The sequence below is a fragment of the Perissodus microlepis genome, chromosome 8 (assembly GCF_051167445.1).
Source record: "Perissodus microlepis isolate ML-2025 ecotype Zambia chromosome 8, ASM5116744v1, whole genome shotgun sequence".
Classification (NCBI taxonomy): domain Eukaryota; kingdom Metazoa; phylum Chordata; class Actinopteri; order Cichliformes; family Cichlidae; genus Perissodus; species Perissodus microlepis.
Window position 1 is genome coordinate 25,928,940 of NC_140468.1, and position 19,732 is coordinate 25,948,671.

Sequence of the window (19,732 nt, forward strand, 5' to 3'; positions counted from 1 at the left end):
TTATGAGCATCCTGGTGGTCATTCAAAAACACCCTCTGTGTTTAAAGGTGCTGTCTGTTCAAACAAGCAGAACAGACAGTTCAATCACTGCTTAGAGCTCTCTAAAGATGCCCTAATTAGAATTCTCTGTTGTCTTCTCAGAGTCAGCACAGGTTCTTCTGTCTTTATTCTAATCCTTTCCACTTTCTCTCTCTCTCCCCCCCCCCCCCCCCAGAAGACCAGAAGACCACAGACAAGTACTTTTATACAAACTCAATTCGATCACAGCTTTCATTTTTCATTAATGACTCTGTCTGTCTTCCCTACATCAGAACAACTTGACTGAGCTGAAGTCATTTGGCTCTCCAGTGGCAGCAGTGACCAACGTCACAGCAGCAGTCATGGTCCTGATGGCACCTGGTGGCAAAGTCCCAAAGGATCGCAGCTGGAAGGCTGCAAAGGTAATGATGGCCAAAGTGGACACATTCCTGGACTCTTTGATTAACTTCAACAAGGAAAAGATCCCAGAGGCTTGCCTTAAGGCCATTCAGCCTTACCTGCAGGTAAGTGTTCAATTAGCCCTTACTCATTGAAGTCCTTGCTAACACTGTTCAGAGTGCAATGTCTGCCGCATGGCAAGCTCAACTAATAAGTCATAAATTTAGTAGGGGTGTGATTATAATGACAATGGCACATTATGGCTGCCAAGTGTTGAAATGACAGAGAGAGAGAATCAGCTAGTAAATTAAGCATTACAAATTTAACAGCCGTCCTGATGATGAAGTTCAGTGAAGCAAACATGAGGAATGTCGGTGTGGCCAATAAAGGTAAAGTGCAGCTTAAGTTCACTATGTAGGAACTGCTGAACTGAAATTAATCTCTGTACCTTATGAAAAAAATAATTATTTTGGAAAAACAGGTAAAATAGTTCAAACTGAGAACTATTTTCCAACTGCCTGTGCACCAAATGATTTTACTTTCATTATCACTGATTTGCTTTTGACACTGTGTGTTTGAGAATCCAATAATATCCTGTATCCTTTAGCCAAAATAGCTGCTGCAGATCACATTACACAGGATAACATGAAAGGACTGTGCAAAAGGAATATAATAAACAAAAATATGTCAGCATTCGTTTTGCAATAACAAATTAATTTGTAAATTGATATTCATTCTTGATGTACATTTAATTGACAGAGGTAGCAGCTATATCAAAAGATTTTCCAAGAAAAGAAACAGCTAGCTATATCCTTGTTAGCCTCTCATGCTTATCAGTTGGATCATGAATTTTTTACCATCATTACCACGTAGTTGCTGATGAATTATTTCAGGCCCAAACTGATGTTGATGTAGAACTGTGTATCTTCGTCTGTATGTTTTGCAGACAAAGTTACAAAAGTTAAGCTAGCTAATGTATGTGAGAAGCCTGCTAATGTCCAAGCGTTGTAAATCATTTATTACTCTCTCTCACTTCACATCAGCAACAGTGTTAAGCCTGCAACTTTACCACACAGCTCTCCTGACGTTATTACAAAGAAAGACATTTTATACTGCATTTTAACCATAATTTAATATGAATTTTATGTTCATTTTCAGGATATTTGCTGACAGCCTGAGAAATTATTAACGCATTTTGAATTTGGAAACAGGATGTGACAGCCTGTGTATCCTTTTCTCCAGGATCCAGAATTCCAGCCAGACCTGGTGGCATCCAAGTCATATGCAGCAGCGGGTCTGTGCTCCTGGGTTTTAAACATCGTCAAGTTCTACGAGGTTTACTGCGAGGTGGAGCCGAAGCGTCAGGCTCTAAGCAAGGCCAATGCAGAGCTGGCGGCTGCACAAGAGAAGCTCGCCGCCATCAAAAGCAAAATCAATGTAAGCCACTGAACTGAGACTACAGGAAATGAAAAGTTTATTTGTTGCCTGACAAGTATCTGTTTCAAAAGAAGACAATTTCAATATCTAAAATCCAAAGGATATATTCTTTGAAATTGCATTACCATTTTATTAAAGAAAGGAGTACTGTTCTTTGAAGGCATGTTCTTGTCTTCTGCCTTATCATTTCTTTGACACAAACGCAGTGACACGCGCAAAAAAGTATTAAAACTTAAAAGAGACTGAGAGTTGAAAAATGACTTATAAAAGTCAGAAATCCTCAGCACCTCACTATAAAAGATTCGTGAGACATCAGTGAGGATCAACAGCTCCATCACCTGAAGATATGCAGTTATAATAAGATTTTGGTGCTACAGAAATAAAATAGAAACAACTGGAAGCCATAAGCAAAAGTTCAGAATTATTTTTCCAACGCTTGAGTGACAGTTGACACATACGTTCTTCCAGCAATGATCTACCAACAGCATTTCATCAATACAAAGCTGTTGCAAGTGCTTTTAAAAGCTTTTGCAGTTAATTAATCTAAAACCAAATCTGTCAGCCTGAAAACCCTATTGATAAAAGCAGCTGTAAATAATTGTTTCTCAGTGGCGTTTGACATTCAGCGCATCAGACAGCCCCAGCAGAGCACTGGGTTCGGTACGCTGCAGCAGCTTTTGCTGCTTACATCAAAACCTGCAGAGTGCAGAGTGACGACTATTAATAAGATCCAGCGTGACTTCTCGCTGTCATTTTTCAAGCCCTCAGTCAGATCGCTTGAGTGGAGAGTGGCTTCGGAGCCAAGGGGAATTAGCAATCCTCAAACTAATCTACTGAACCTGTGTGCCTCTCCACCGATTAATCCTGTTTGTCCTTGCGCTAATTGCTTCCATATGCCAAATAAATCCATAGTGGGACTAATGATAAGTTTTATCCAACTTTCTACACACTCCTAAGTTTCTTTCATAGAAACACTTTGACTGTCTTTAATCTCTGTCTCTTAGGATTCGTTATGACCACACTGTACTTTAACAAGTGCCAATTTTTTCTCTGTTTTTGTGTGCGTGTGTGTTTGTGGCCTATCAGCACCTTAATGAGAACCTGGCCAAGCTCACAGCCAAGTTTGAGAAGGCCACTGCAGACAAGCTCAAGTGCCAACAGGAAGCAGAATCAACCGCGCACACCATTTCCCTGGCTAACCGTCTGGTGAGGAGGCTAGCCACTACCACAGACAAATACACTCTGTTTCCTGTCACAGCATGCTTACAAAGTTACAGATGTGTGCACACTGCAATACTGCATTTTAAATCTGATGTTGATTTTGTCTTATCTTTGATTAGTAGCATTTAGACTAAGACACTTTTAATCAATTAAGCATTATTTGTGTCATATTTTTTATTTTGAGGTTACAACTGTCAGCACCTTTCTTGCTGGGTACCTGGGTTACCGGTTCTTTCTGGTCTGTGGTGTAGGCCAGATTTTATGCCTAACACACATAAAATGATATCAGAAGCGCTGACTGAAGAGGCCAGCCACATCCTCTTCACCATCAATTATCGGGAGGAAATAGATTTAAAATGAAATAAAAGAAATGACAGGTGACGCGCAATGTCTATATCAAAAGTTTCTTAATCTGATAATACAATCAAAAGAGGAGCTGATGCCATATGAGATAGCACAGAAGCTATTTGGGCCAGAAATGAATGAAGGCCTGAAATTTTTGCTATTTCATGCTGTAGTTATTCTGCCAACTGCATATACAGTCTTGGGAAAAAAATAGGATTTCTACAGAGTACATACAGAGTATTAATGTCATGAATTTCAATTTATTTGTGACTTTTTGTGCCGTTTTATGATTTAATAATAACACATGATTGACAGAAATCCCCATTGTGGTCCCACCGGTATAAATAAATGGAAAAGATATGTTACTTTTTCAGACAACCAACACAGTCCATCAAGGTCGTAAATATTTAACAAAATAAGATTAAAAACTAGATTTTTGTTTTCCCCAAGATAACTAACATAAAATAAAATTATACAGAAATGTTCTGAGTGTCTCAGTTGGTGATCCTGTTTCTCAAAAGAATCACTAGTTTGATCAGAACTTGAGCAGAGATGAAAATCTCTCTTGGAAGCCTGACCCTGCTTCCTGGGCCCAAACAAAGGAGACTTTTGAGGAGAAGTCTGGCAAGGGTGTGGCTTTAGTCACATATAAAGCATCGGCAAAAGTTGGAGTGGGGCAATCAGCTACTGCATTGATTTCCTTTGGGTCAGCCTTCATCTGTCCACCTTCGCTGACGTACCCTCGGAAGGTTACAGATGGAACTCAAAATCACACTTTTTTGTGATAACAATGAGGCTTTGAAGCACTCAAGAGACTTGTCAGCGATGCTCTCTAATGGTTTTGAACAGATGGAAACCCATTCCATAAAGCTCTCTGTGCTTTTGTGCCACTGTTCTTGAGCTAATCTGAAGGCCACATGAAATTTAAAGGTCTGTAGCAAATTGGTGAATTCTGCACCAGTTTTCGTGGCTGAGTTGCTGATATTCCGCTTCTAGTTTGTTATAATACCGCCAACAGCTGACTATAGAATGGTAACACTCCTGAGCTCCTAAAAGCAACCCATTCTGCCCTAATGCTCAATTATACATTTTATACACCTGTGGTGATGGAAGTGCTTGGAACACCTGAATGTAATGATTTGGCTTGATGAGTGAATACTCACCAATAAAAGAAAAAATCTGTGCCTACTGCTCAGCACCGAAGTCCACCAAAGCTTGTAAAGACAGAGAATCTTTTTTAACACACATGCATCAGGTAATAGCATGTGAGGTGAGGTGGAGCTGCTTGGGAGGGAAGCATGGATGACAACCAATCATGGACTGACTGTATCATATTGAACATTTGCTCCCGGCACTGTTGTTCAGTCATTAACTAAAGGGCTTGATAGTCTGGGCCCAGCAAGGCACCTTGCACAGTTTGGCCTGTTGAAATTAGATTTGAGTCATGTAATGATACTTTCCAGTAAAAAGAGTAATTACTTTATTTGACCATATTACCATCATTTATCCTGCTGATTTGTCATGTAGCACAACTGCTTTTCTGAGTCATTACAGAGAACCTGCTTTTAAGGCTTCATCAGAAGATTCTGACATTTCCTTCTGTCTTAGGAGCAATTCACATGATACTTATCTAAGTACTGCAAAATTAAACTGCTAGAAGCTAAGGCTTTATTCAGTAATGGAGATACAACTTACTGACAGACTAAAAAAAACGCTAGACATCTTTATCCTTATAAATAACGTTTCATCCAGTCTTCTGCAAAGATTTTGTGCACTGCAGAATAAGAAAAATGGTCTGATATTGCACAGGTGTCTACTCCATGATTTGATATGAAAAGCTGCCATCTTGAATAATACACAAGATAGGGACCGTCTCAAATGTGTATTCAAAATAGTCTGCAGACAAAGAGCCTCCTTTAAAAATCTGTCACTATATATCGTGCTGCTTGTTTAATAAGGGTGGTTAAAATGGCTAAAGTGATTAATAGTAGTTCAAATATGAGAGCTGAGTCATTATAAGTGGTGACTATAACTTGATATTTTGGAGAAGGTCAAGACTTTTTATAAATAAATTAAACTTTGTAACTCAGTAATTATTATTTTCTTTGTTCCTAGATTGCCAACAGTTTGGAGGATAATTTAATCAAATCGTCCCCAATGATGACAGAACTTAAAGTGCTAACTGGAACTTTATTCCAGTTAGTTTTTGGAACTGCTAGGACAAATGTTAATTAACACAGTGTGAAAGTGTGTTTATTTATATATATATATATATATATATATATATATATATATATATGTGTGTGTGTGTGTGTGTATATGTGTGTGTGTGTGTATATATATGTATATATATGTATATATATATATGTATATATATGTGTGTATATATATATATATATATATATATATATATATATATATATATATATATATATATATATGTATACATATATATATGTGTATATATATATGCATGTGTGTGTGTGTGTATAGATATCTATATATATAGATATATTTGCCCCATGTTAGTGTGGTTGTCTCTGCCTTTAGGTCCACAATACATTTACATACACACACACATATATATATATATATATATTCACATATACACATGAATCCTGTAATCATCTTTTGGTTTGTAAATCTCCTGCTTACGCAGCAAAATGCAAAGATGAATGTTGACAATGCTAGTATGATAATCTAAATTATTCAGAGAAAGCTTCTAAAAGACCTGACAGAAGCAACAAACAGAGGTTGAGGTTGTGCTTATTGCCTAGTCAATCCAAAATGTCAGTGCAAATGCAGTCAACTTGCTGAAGTGCACAGTATTTCTGTGATATGCACTGAGAAGTTGCAGTCTGTGTTAGTGCGTGCGCCCTCTGAAGTTTAGAGGACATAAGATATTGAGGGGAACTTTATTGATCCCTGGAGGGACACTGGGTCATTGCTAAAAAGTAAAAAGTAGTGGTGTAGGTGCACAAGCAGAGAGTGTTTAAACCTAAAAATGGTAATAAAAAAAAAAACAACTCAAAGGTATTAAGGCATTGTTGTGGAGATTTCCTTAAATTATGGTTTGGCACCTTGGCAGCAGCAGCCATCATTTGATTTTGATTCTTTTTTCCACAATGGCTTTGGGGAAGATGATGGAATGACGTATATTTCATTGGGAAAACTAAAAAAAAACAACTTTAAAAGTGGTCTGCTGCTATTTTCTGTTTAGGTGGGTGGTCTAGCATCGGAGAATGTTCGCTGGGCAGAGGCTGTAGAGAACTTCAAGAAGCAGGAAAGGACTCTGTGTGGAGATGTTCTCCTCATCACCACCTTCATCTCCTACCTAGGATATTTTACCAAGCGCTACAGGGTCCAGCTTATGGACAGCACCTGGAGGCCTTATCTCAGTCAGCTGAAGGTGGGTTCATTATGTGTTATTTCAACTTGAATTAGCCAAACTGCAAGAACTGTGACTCTCACAGAAGTCTTTGAAAACCTTTATTTGTAAATCTGACTGAAATGTAACACAGAAATGAATCTGCAACTGGCCCTGTTGGTCTTTCTCTATCTCTGCATATAATTATTGTTTGCTAGTGATGTCAGGACTTTAGGAATTTTGCCCACAGCTAAATGTACAGTGGAAAAAACAATAATCTGTTCAGAAAACCTTATATATATTTTATAAAATGATTCAAATTTAAATGATTAATAATATAACTTGAGTAAATATAAGTAGCTTTTGTAAAAAAATAAAAATAAATAGACTTAATGGATATTAATGCTTACTCAGCAGTTACAACGGGTTTGTATTATGCAAAACATTTAGAATACTTTATGAATTAATTAGGTCATGTATCATGGCTGATAGGACACATTAACAACTGCAGTTATAAAATGTTATGTAGTGTTGTTTATCTGTTTATTATTGCTTGCAAATTGTAATGGTACTGGTAAATGTTCCATTACTGGGCAGCTGCTGGCCTTTTGGGCCACTAATAGTGTTTCCATGATTTGAGTCCACCTGTGAAGCAAACTGGCTGAAATGAACCCTCACTAACAAGCAGTGTTTTGTTACAATTTTCCCATTAAAATGTCAGTAAAAGTCCTGCGTGGAGCTACCTGTTTGGATTGTTAAAATGCGAAGGAAAGCAGCCCACCTCTCTTGCAGTGTGGTTGAGGCTATATTCAAAGATTTAGTTTCAAAGTATTTTGCAGATTTATATAATTAATGTAAATCTGCTAATATGCTCTATAATTATAGATCAAAACAGCACTATTAAAATAAATTAGGTTGGCTTTATTTGGAGGTCAAACAAATTTTACCCCTGAACCCTTAACTAAAGTTTCATTAGCGATCAATCGTTTTATTCATAATGGCTGTTAAAGAGATTTTACCTGTTTGGACATTTGTTTGCCTGGAGGCCCAACTGAGAAAACGTTATGTTGTACATTGCTGTTCTAATTCCCACAGCACTAAACACTGCTGTTTAGTCAAACTCTATGGCATCTCAGAGATAAATACAAGGTGTCCTCTGACACTGGTGTCATGAATCACCCATCACGATGACAGATGGGTCTCACAACCAGGCAGGACCATCACATTTTGACACAACAGGCACCCTTAAGCATCCTTTTTTAAAGTGAAAGATTAAAAGACATATTTTAATCCAGAACACGATCATTTCGCAAGCCTAACTACGTAGTTTTGGTGGTTAAATCAAAACGCAAATGGAAATAAATGGCAATAGAGAAAAAAAACTAAACTGGAATGTCACTGTGATGTCACTGTGTCTCAACTGTAGTAAGAATCAGAAAATCAGGGAAAAACGGGCTAGGAAGGTAGAGACATTCATTCATTACTAGCAATATAATGCCTGTTTTCTGTGCTTGAAAATACCACGGCCGAATGTTCAGAGAAGTCCTGAGGCACAAATACAAAACAGTGGTAGTACAGATAACAAGTTGCATTGCTTTTTATCACTACCACCGTCAGCTTCTCTGACTGAGACATGTCTGTTATGTTCACTGTTCACTGATGGTTTAGCTCTTCTATTAATATTATTAAACATTAATTTTCTTGTTTTAATTTTTTAGTATTTAGAATAGAATAGAGTAGAATAATCCTTTAATTGTCCCACAAGGGGAAATTTGGTTGTAACAGCAGCCAAAAAGACACATATACAAACAAAGAGTACACAGGACACAGAACAGAAACATACACAATGTTTCTTACATATTTACATTAAGGACAATGGTTACTGTATACAGAGTATTGTACAGTTATTAAATTAAATAAAGATAACTACAGATAGGATGCAAACCAGGTTGTAGTGCGAATCTGTTAATTAACTTATTGCAGTTACAGCGCAGATGTAAACATCTATGTTTGTTGGGAGCAGTTCAGATTGTACAGTCTGACAGCTGCAGGGAGGAAGGACCTGTGGAAACGCTCCTTTGTGCATCTAGGATGCAGCAGTCTGTCACTGAAGCAGCTCTGCAGTTCAGCAACACTTACATGCATGGGCTGGGAGACTCTGTCCATCAGAGATGTTATTTTGGCCAGAGTCCTTCTGTCTCCCACCACCTGCACTGGGTCCAGGGTGCATCCCAGAACAGAGCTGGCCTTCCTAATGAGTTTGTCCAACCTCTTCCTCCCAGCTGCAGATAAACTGCTGCTCCAACATACAACACTGTAAAAAATGACAGATGCCACCACAGAGTCATAGAAGGTCTTTAAAAGCGCTCCCTGTACTCCAAATGACCTCAGCCGCCTCAGCAGGTAGAGTCTGCTCTGACCCTTCCTGTACAGAGCATCAGTGTTGTGGCTCCAGTCCAGTTTATTATTCAGGTGAACACCTAGGTACCTATAAGAGTCCACTATCTCAATGTCCACTCCCTGGATGTTCACCGGTGTCAGTGTGGTGGGTCTGCGTCTCCGGAAGTCCACCACCAACTCCTTCGTTTTCCCGCCGTTGATCAGCAGGTGGTTTTGCTGACACCAGTCCACAAAGTCCAGAGTCCACTGTCTGTACTCTGAGTCGTCCTCACCTGTGATGAGGCCGACTATGGCAGAGTCGTCAGAGAACTTCTGTAGGTGGCAGCGTGGGGAGTTGATGGAGAAGTCTGCAGTGTAGAGGGTGAAGAGGAACGGTGCCAGCACAGTTCCCTGTGGGGCCCCCGTACTGCAGACCAGCGTATCAGAGACACAGCCCTGTGTCCTCACATACTGTGGACGTTCTGTGAGGTAGTCCAGTATCCACTTTGCGCTATTAACCAAAGTTTAATGCAAATCACATACAATAATGATCCAAAGAAAGGATTACCAATTTGGGCATTCATTTGCAGATGTAAAAAGTCCCTAACAAATGTAATCCTGCTCTACATGGTAACCACAATGTTTTTTATTCTAACAGCAGTTGCCGGTCGACTTTTGATGAACATAGATTTAAATACTAAAGGGAAAAGTTTATCTGTTCCTTTTTAACAACGCACCAGTGCTGTAACTTGTGACCTGTCAGTCATCATGAAGAAGAATTGAAACAGTTCACTGGGAAAAACTAATTAAAATGCAAATCACGTGTAAGGTTCCTATCCCAGTGACGCATGACCTGGACCCTTTGACATTGCTGACTGACGACGCTGACATTGCTACATGGCAGAATGAGGGGCTACCTGCTGACAGGATGTCCACGGAGAATGCTACCATTCTTACTTCTTGCCAACGCTGGCCCCTTATGGTGGACCCCCAGCTGCAGGGCATCAAGTGGATCAAAAATAAATATGGTGAAGACCTGCAAGTCATCCGCATCGGACAACGAGGGTAAGAGCCTCATAGAAAACTGCAGTACTGAGGTTTTTTGGGCATTTAATAACCAGAATTTTGATAGATTCATTGTTATTTGTACCTTAAAGGTACCTTGATGCCATAGAGAGAGCGCTGGCAGCAGGTGATGTGGTTCTGATAGAGAACTTGGAAGAAACGCTAGATCCTGTTCTTGGACCTCTGCTTGGCAGAGAAACCATCAAGAAGGGAAGGTAAGGCTCATGCTGAAAGGTGTCTTAATACTTGTAGCACTGAATGAAGCATTGTAAGGCACTGCTTCAAACAATGATCTAATTCAGGAAACTTTCTACTCATATGTAACACCGCAACAAGCACTTTCTTTTCACTGCCTTTTTTAATTATTGACATCACATGACAACTTAAAAATAGACACTATAAATGTAAATCTTTGAGAATCTAGTGTTAGTTAAAGCCTAGCAGAACTTTCCAAATAAACCATTTTGCTATGTCTGTGGTTTCCACACAAAAACATTTTAAATACATTTAACTTCATTACATTCAATACATGAGCTCTATCAGTGATTACACTATATAACATTTCTTTTTAATGAAGATGGACAGTGGCATTTATTAACTTGGTAATGTGTTAGCAATGAAAGGATATTGTTTGATGGAATTGATGGAAATGAAAACTATCAACTTACAGAGAGCTGAATTGAAGGACCTCCTGAAATCATGTAAAAATTATGCAGCAGGTCAAAATTTCATTGCAGCAACTTAAAATGGTACTCAGCAGAAGAGCCCCATATGCTTGTATGCATGGCCGACAACATCAGGGCATGCTTCTGGGATCTCCACACAGATCTGGACCAGGGTTACACTGACCCCCCTGGAGAGTCTGAGGTGTAATCTGACAGTGTTGGATGGACCAAAATATAATATGCCACAGATGTTCTATTGGATTTAGGTCTGGCAAGTGTGGGGGCAAAGTAATTCCTTCATCTTCCAAGAACTCCCTGCCTCCAATCCTGCTAATGCCTCATAGAGTAACTACCTGTCTGCTGGAATCTCCTCCATGCTATTGAGACTGTGCTGGGAGACACAGCAAACCTTTTGGCAATGACACATATTTGGTTGGACTACCTGTGCAACCTCTATGGGTTCCAGACATTGCTCCATGCTATCAGTGGTGACAGTGACCCTAGCCATTTAGTGAAAAAACAGAAAGGACAAGGAGGAAAAAAGTGGCCTGTTTTGGGTGTTCTCTCATCATTGCTCCAGTTGTGCACCTGTTGTTTATATATATATATATATATATATATATATATATATATATCCATCCATCCATCCATCCATTCGCTTCCGCTTATCCTTTTCAGGGTTGCGGGGGGCGCTGGAGCCTATCCCAGCTGTCATAGGGCGAGAGGCAGGGTACATCCTGGACAGGTCGCCAGTCTGTCGCAGGGCCAACACACAGGGACAGACAACCATTCGCACTCACATTCATTCGCACATTCACACCTAGTGACAATTTGGATTATCCAATTAACCTATCCCCACCTATCCGGGTTCATATATATATATATATATATATATATATATATATATATATATGTTGATTCCCAGATCCTCCAGTCCATGTGTTGAAGTATCCTTGGGCAAGTAACTGAGCCCTGAGTTGCTCCCGATACATCCGTCGGTGTGTGAGTGTACAAGTGAATGTTGGATAAAATTGATTATGTTGAGATAAATCCCTCTGTGGATGTGGATGTGATTGGGTGAAGGAGAGCTTTAGTAGAAAATGCTTTGAATGCTCAAAATTAACAGAAAGGTGCTACATAAGTGTAAGTCCATTTACCACTAGGAAGTAGGAAAAGCAACTTACCTAGAAACAAGAAGTGTTTTACAGTGTATTGAAGGAACTTTAGGATTTAAACAGCTGTTCATGATTTTAGTTAGTTATATAAAAAAAGCTTATGATAGAGTGTGTGTGGTGTTCATCCTTGTGCCTAAATAAGCCAGTGAAAAGAGTGAGTGAACCACATGACAAAATAGCAAAATAAAAGCCTGTTCTGGTGACACCCTGATGTAAGTAATGGTCTCAGCATAGCCACACCTATAAATATTGTCTGGTTCAGTCACTGTTAAATACACATAGAGGGTTACAGGACATGTAGTACTGACAACTCAGGCTTACTAGAGCGTCATATGTGTCCCTAACAGTTTCCTAAGTTTCTGCAGTTTAAATGTGCAGCATTTTCAGGAAATGACTGTAATACATTTGAGAGTATTTTTTTAAACTATATCTGTCATGAAGAAAAATCAGTTGGTTTGGCATTGTCAAAAACGATCATCCTTGCAGAAAAGTTGTATGACATTTTTGACAGGTTCTCATTAAAAACAAGTGTCCCAGTTTGAAGATATTTGTTTGTATTAAACATATGAAAGACAGAAAAGACAGATGTTTAGATCTTTGCCATTAATGACATTGTCCACTATTATATGTGCTGTTTCAGAATCTTTACTTTCACTGAGAAACCCTCACTGATCAAACGTTTCTGTTCCTGATTTACAAACAGGTACATAAAGATTGGAGACAAGGAGTGCGAGTACAATCCCAGTTTCCGTCTCATTTTACACACCAAGCTTGCCAGCCCTCATTATCAGCCAGAGCTGCAGGCCCAGTGCACCTTAATAAATTTCACAGTGACCAGAGATGGTCTGGAGGACCAGCTGCTGACTGCCGTGGTCAGCATGGAGAGACCTGATCTGGAACAGCTGAAGGTGAGAAAGTCAGTGTAGGCAAGGAGCAACCCTGCCTGATACAACTATTTGACAACAAAGGGGAGTTTTGACAGATTCGTTTTCATCCAATATGTTACAGGAATGTAAAAGTGAACCTGAGCAGACATGAAAGGAGCATCTGTCACACTGCTCGGATGTTATCAGAGAACAAACAAGCATTCCACGATGGACTCTTTGAGTTTCTCTCTTAACATCTTTTCTGAGCAGGTGTAATTAAAAGTCACAGTCAGAGGAGTCAGGGGCCTCCTAGAGCTGCACATAACACTCTTGCTCGTCATTATCCATCCTTAATGGTTCTTGTCAGCAAGAAAAGATCGTCTGTCTTTAAACATCACAAGGTCCGGGCTCTTTGATTCCAAAACAATCAGCTAGCATCTTTGATTAATGGCTGGTGGATGTGGGATAATTATGAGGCTTAGGACGGCGCACTTATGGAGACTGGGAACCTGCACGGCTGTGAACGTGCACATCGGCACCTGTGTTTTCACGTGGCATGTGTGTGAGCATGAAGTCGTCTAAATGAAACATTTTGAAATGTACACCAAATGGTGGTTTTAAATTCAAAGTGTATTAACGTCCATCCTCAGGTATGGTTATGTTCACAGTTTCCTAGCAGTGTTCCAATAGTGTTTTCTTAGGGGAGTTGTTGAAATTAATGTGACACGCAAACATTTGCCCAGAGCTAATTCCCAATTACAGGACATTTGCATATTGCTCCGAGAGCACAAATAATATTGAAACGGTTCATTTTAAATGCAGAAATCAATTGGAGTTGTATCATCGCACTATTTCTCATGCTCTGTCAGTACCTTCTTGTGACAGAGGGGTTCTCTCTGTCTGTGCAGGCTGTCTCGTAAGCACACTGCACATTCACTCATTTTTTAATCTTCACCGCGATCATGCAGCTACCATTATCCTTCTCTGATACGAGGGTCGCACATCAAAGCAGCAGTGTGTGTCGTTTGGACTGATTGGATTTCTGCAATATGTTAGCAAATAGTTGCCTACTGAGTTTCCTCAAATAGAAACCAGTAATCAGTTAAATACCTGGTCTCTGGTGTGTTTCTGATTGGACACAATGAAATACACGGATTAAGTGCTGATTTTGTTTTGTGACTGGGCATCTGCATTATTTTATATTTAGCAGTGCTGTTGTGTTCTGCTACTTCCATCCCTTTCCATGTGTGCACCCAAAAACCTGAAGGTGTGGAGAAAGGAGAAACCATAACAGCAAATATGACAATGATTAAACAGGGTGGCTGTAGCTCAGGAGTTCGTAGGAGGAGGTCAGCTAGGTTGGTGGTTTGATTCCCGGCTACTCCAGTCTGCCAAGAGCAGGATATTCTTGGGCAGATAGAAACACTTAAGTTGAAAAGCATATAAAAAAGTGCTTGTGTGAATGAGGCAAGTTGTGTAAAGTGCTTTGAGTGTTCAGGTAGAGTAGTAAAGCACTATACAAGAATCAGTCCATTTACCATTAGGTCAGAATGAGAGGGGGGAGTGAAGGTGGGTTGCAAAGCAGGTTGCAGATGTGGGTTTGTTTTGAATTAACTATTACTAAACTTGATTCGACAATTACTTTAACAAAGATCTTTTCCACGAATAAAAAAATATCCTTTTATTGTGGAAAAGATCAGTTGAGTTGAACTATGATTGCACCAAAACTGCAAAGTCATGTTCCATGTAACCAGAAAAGTGAGCTGACCCACACTTCAAGCCAACCCTTTGTAATACATGCAGTTATTCAATCTGTTTGCTGTATATAGGAAAAATCATGTAAATTGCTGACACATCAAAGAGATACGGCTGTATCCCAAAATGGTCAGATGTAAAGCCTGCTTTGACTCCGACAGTGGCAGATATTTTATCGTATAGTGAGCGTCACATTGAGCCTATCACACTGTTCTCTGCTCCTAATGAAACGGTGCAGACTGTCACCTTTTATGCAAACATTGATCCTAAAGACATTATAGAACAGTAATCATTATATGTGACTTCACGCTTTCCTTTTCTTTCTTTGATTTTCACCTTTTGTTTGAGTAAAACAGTCTTTTCATTGCTGGAAACATTGCTTTGATGCAAGGTCAAACAAAAGTAAATGCTTTCATGAGCTCAAGTTACCATCTTAAATCATTTGATGATAGACAATATCAGAAAAAGCACTTGAAGCACTGCCCAGCAAAACAGTTAATCCTAAATCAAAAAATCCTATTCACTTTTGAAGCACTGACATGTGCTAATTTACCATTGTGTTGCAGTCACCCTGGGTACTGTTCCTTTGACGTGCTGCCGTTTATCATCAAACTTTGAGAATTATGTAATCCTGTCTTGATGCTCCCCGTAAGGAGCTTTAAGCTTTTTTAAGCTTTTTACTTTGGTAGCCTCATTTATGTTCACACATCTCCAAAATCAAGGGAGATGCAGATAGACGACGCTGTAAGGTGTATTTCCCTTTTTAATGTAAATGGCTGCCTTTGTTCTGTAGAGCTATTCTATTTCAGGCAGCAAGGATTAGAAAGCTGCTGTTCCACTCTGTTGATCAGCAGCTGCAGCTGTCCGGCTCAGTACTCAGTACTGTGAGCAATTTACTGCAAGTTGCTGGCAGCTCTGTAGACAACTTTTGAGAAGTAATGAGCAGCTCTTAGTTCCAATAACCATAGTATGGGCTGATGTTTATATTTAACCCAAAATTCACTTGATCAAAGCTGCAGTGCATATCAGCTGCTTGAAACTGATTGGCCGATAGCGTTACTGTACCACAGTAATTAGACGACACATTGACACACTTTCACTGTTCCTTAAATGCAGCTCTTGTTAGTTGAGGAGTGAAGGGGAAATAAGAAATTCCTTCTTGAGTACAAGTGTAGCTGACGGCAGTGACTCAGAGAGATCAGAACGGAAGATACTGTTGGAACTCTGTTAATGGGTGAGGCAGATTTACTCTAACACAATCCTATTTGCATTTTGATGGTTTCTTGAGGTGCCTTTGTTTGTGTTGGGTCTCCGTGGGCAGCTTTTTACTCCAACCTGTGGGCTTTCATCCAAAGTCAAATCAGCATTTTTAATAAATGAAAATGGGAAAAGAGAAGTTAAAAAAGCCAAAATGCCAGAGTTATTTTAAGCCTTATGCCCCCTCAGCAAAATCCAATCGAGAAGAAATAAAGTTTGATTTAATGAAGCTTGTTTAATTAGCATTTCACTGAGATTGGAGGATGACAAAAAAAAACAAGATCTAGAGCTCACTTATCATTTTAATTAATGCTGAAAGTTGAAGGTGGGTGGTGGTTGGGGTGAGGGTGGGGGTGAGCTGTTGCTGGCTGTGTTCACTCCCGAACCCCCTCCTATCAAAACGTGGCCGACAGAATGAAGTGCTGAATGGCTCTTTGTTGTCAGTAAACAACCCGGACTGATAACAATCATCAGATTGATGAGGGAGTGCAAATTGGCTGTACCTGTTTATATTCTTCGAATGACTCTGTGCCATTATACCTTTAATGAGGTTAGCGTTGCTACTGAGCCGTAAGATGACTGCTGGGTGAAAGCGCTCTCATTTAAGCAAAGCCAAAGATGGAGCTAAGGAGCTTAAAATGTCAAGTTGTCTTTTTGGAGAGTGCACAGGGGGATGAGTCTACAACCTTTTACCACAATAACTACGTCGTCTGGTCCTCCCTAAGCACATGCAAGTGTGTTTGTGTGCACATGTGTGCATGCTTGCGTATTCGCTCCAGCGCAGGCCTTTCAGTATTAATGAGAGCTAAAATGCTCCACTTCCTAAATTACCTTAACAGGGCTGCTCGCTGGCTCTCGCTAATCATTTGCCTAAAAAAATGATAGATGTAATATCTCATTTTAATCCCAATTAGAGTGTTCTGCTGACTGGTTAATTGTTTGTTTTTCCAAAGCAAGGGTAATTACAAGTACAATGTGCCAGAGGAAAGCTAATCGTTAAAAACTGACTCATTACTGGATCCAGTTGGGAATGTTTTAGCTTGGATAGCTTTTCCCCGCAAGAGCAGAGAGTGCAGGCAAGTAGAAGGTCACAGTTGAGTCACTCAGGCAAATATCTCCAGTTAAATGTCTACCACTCAAACCAGGCTTTTTTCTTTTCTTTTCCAACCCCACACATGTCAGGTTTTTCCTTAAAATGCCACGATTCATTCTCTGTGTGCAACTTTTCTGCTACAGAGTTGGTAATAACATACAATTTAAAGCATCTGGGATTCAACAAAACAGAGGCTCAATTAGTTCTAACAATGGTGTGAAATACCTCTCATCACAGCAGTACGAAATACTGTCATAAAGAGAACAATTAAGCATTGTGATCTCTTAAACTATCTGCTCCCCTGGCGCGATCGAAGCCAAGTACGTCTTTTGTCATGTGTGAGTTTTGCCAGAGGGAGGAGGAACAGTTCCACCCCCACCCCATCAGCATCTTCTGTGATTACACGTGGGCAGAAACAGCACTGCCAGAAACGTATTACCAGCCGCCTGTCAGAGATCACGCCACTCAAAAAACCCCTGTGCTATTATCCGTCCCCGACAACGCTCCAAGTAGGCAAATCTCACAACAGCCCACCCTCCCGTAATTACAACAATTCAAAGGTCGCAGAGGCTTCTATTAAGGGAAGCTTCAATAAAGCAAAGTCATTAACGGGCAGAAACAAGGAGCTGCAACAGAATATAATGAAGGACAGGGCAGGATGAAGCTCTGTCTACTTTGTTCTCCTCTCAAACACCAGGCTTTGAAAAAAAGTGAAAGTTTCTCTCAGGTAATTTTTTTAAGCCAAAACCAAAAAAAAGAGAAAAACCTGCTAGATTGAAAGCTTTGTTAGAAGACGGACTGCTCTAATGCATTTGGGGAGGTAATAACCCCATTATTGCACTGCATGATGCCTGCATTGGTACATAATTGTAAACACGGCATCTCGTAAAAGCTAATTCAGAAAAGATGTGTGTGTAATTCCCCATCAAAGCGCCCTCCCATCTTATTCAAATCGACGGCCTCATCACACCAAGGGTTAGGTGACTCTGAAAAAGTTTGATGTTGGCAACCAAACAGAAGCTGGTTAATCCATCCCAGAAAACCCCCTTCATGTGTCCGGACAACTGATGCAGACTGTATTGATTAGTTCTGTCTTTGAGGTTCTTTTTTTTCTGTTTAAAGTTTGACCTGACGAAACAACAGAACGACTTTAAGATTACTCTGAAGACGTTGGAGGACAACCTGCTATCCCGTTTGTCTTCAGCTTCAGGAAATTTCCTCAGTGACACGGAGCTGGTGGAAAACTTGGAGACAACCAAACGCACAGCTGCTGAGATCGAAGAAAAGGTTTTTGTCTTTTATTTGCTTTAATCTTTTCTCACACTTTAGATCACAGCCTTCAAGTGACAGTGTTACTACTGACTACAAGCTATCTTTAGAGCACTTACCATTGACACCATCTGAAGTCTTCCTCTTTTCCTACTGCCTGGCAACTCCATCTTCAACATCCCTTGTCCACTATCCCTCCTCTGCTCACGTTCAAACCATCTCAACATTGACTGTCTAACTGTTCAACCTAAACTGTTCCTCTCATGTACTCATTTCTAATCTTGTTCATCCTGCTTGCTCCTAATAAAACTCCTAATATCTTCAACTCTGCCACGTCGGCCTCCTGTCAGTGCCGCTGTCTCTATGCATAATAGCAGTTCTCACTCTTGCTCCTTCCTTCTGTTGCAAATCACACCTGAAACTTGTGTACTCTCTTCTTCACATCTCTTGTGCACTCTCTGTATTTGACCCATGTAGTCTGTCTTGCTTCTGTTTGATTTTCATTCAAACAGAAGCATACCTCCACCTCCCCAGGTTCCATTTCATCTATGAACATCATAGTCCACATAGCATTTTGCCTGATTGCATCTGCCAACCTGTCTCTGCACACTTTTGCATCAGTGCAGTTTGTTTCTAATGTTATCCTAAATGAAATGTAGAATGCAGTATCCTTTTTAGACTGTACTTCTTCCATAATACCCGTTTGCAGGTGCAGAATAACTGTCACCTAAAGTGTTGCCATACTCTCAGCTCTGCTTCCCTTGCTTTGTTTCTTTATTTCTTGTGGTCAGATTACAAGATCACATCAGCTCAGAGTATGATGTCTGCCAAAGATGAATTAGTTTAGAGCACTTCTTAAAAGCTCTGTGTTTTTTTAATCTTAGAGTGTGCCTTCTGTCTGTGAGGAGATGAGCGCTTCCTTTGCAGATGTTCATCCTTAACATAATTGCACAGGCGTTTGCTGGTTATTAAAACAAAAAAAAGCATGATTGTCATGATCCACAGAATGTGAGGACATTTTGAAGCGTGAAATTGCAATAGGACTGCTCTTCACTGGAGTATGTTTTATTGGATTGTGCACAAGTTCATCATTAACTGATTGATGGACCTTGAGTATATCCACGTCTGTGCTGATGTATATGAGTGTGATTCCGTTTGCACTACTTTACTGCAGGTAAAAGAAGCCAAGGTGACAGAGACCAAAATCAATGAGGCTCGAGAGCACTTCCGACCAGCAGCAGCACGGGCTTCCTTATTGTACTTCACAATGAACGACCTCAATAAAATCCACCCCATGTATCAGTTCTCTCTAAAGGTACCCTGTCTATTGACCCACCATGTTACCGACCCTTGTCATGGGCCCCCAGTGAGACCCTTCTTTACACTCACTTCTCTGTTGTTTCCCTCCTCCTTCCATTTGC

At 40.0% G+C, this 19,732-nt stretch overlaps 1 protein-coding gene across 1 annotated transcript in view; it reads left to right on the forward strand.

Moving 5' to 3' along the window:
• Positions 1-19,732, forward strand: part of dnah9 (dynein, axonemal, heavy chain 9) — a 164,070-nt gene that overhangs the window by 102,773 nt on the left and 41,565 nt on the right. The window contains exons 57-65 of the mRNA XM_084938413.1: positions 312-542; positions 1,660-1,854; positions 2,941-3,060; positions 6,641-6,829; positions 9,996-10,231; positions 10,324-10,446; positions 12,775-12,979; positions 18,165-18,329; positions 19,486-19,626. Coding sequence (XP_084794539.1) covers positions 312-542; positions 1,660-1,854; positions 2,941-3,060; positions 6,641-6,829; positions 9,996-10,231; positions 10,324-10,446; positions 12,775-12,979; positions 18,165-18,329; positions 19,486-19,626 — 1,605 coding nt within the window. The remainder of the gene's footprint in view (positions 1-311; positions 543-1,659; positions 1,855-2,940; positions 3,061-6,640; positions 6,830-9,995; positions 10,232-10,323; positions 10,447-12,774; positions 12,980-18,164; positions 18,330-19,485; positions 19,627-19,732) is intronic.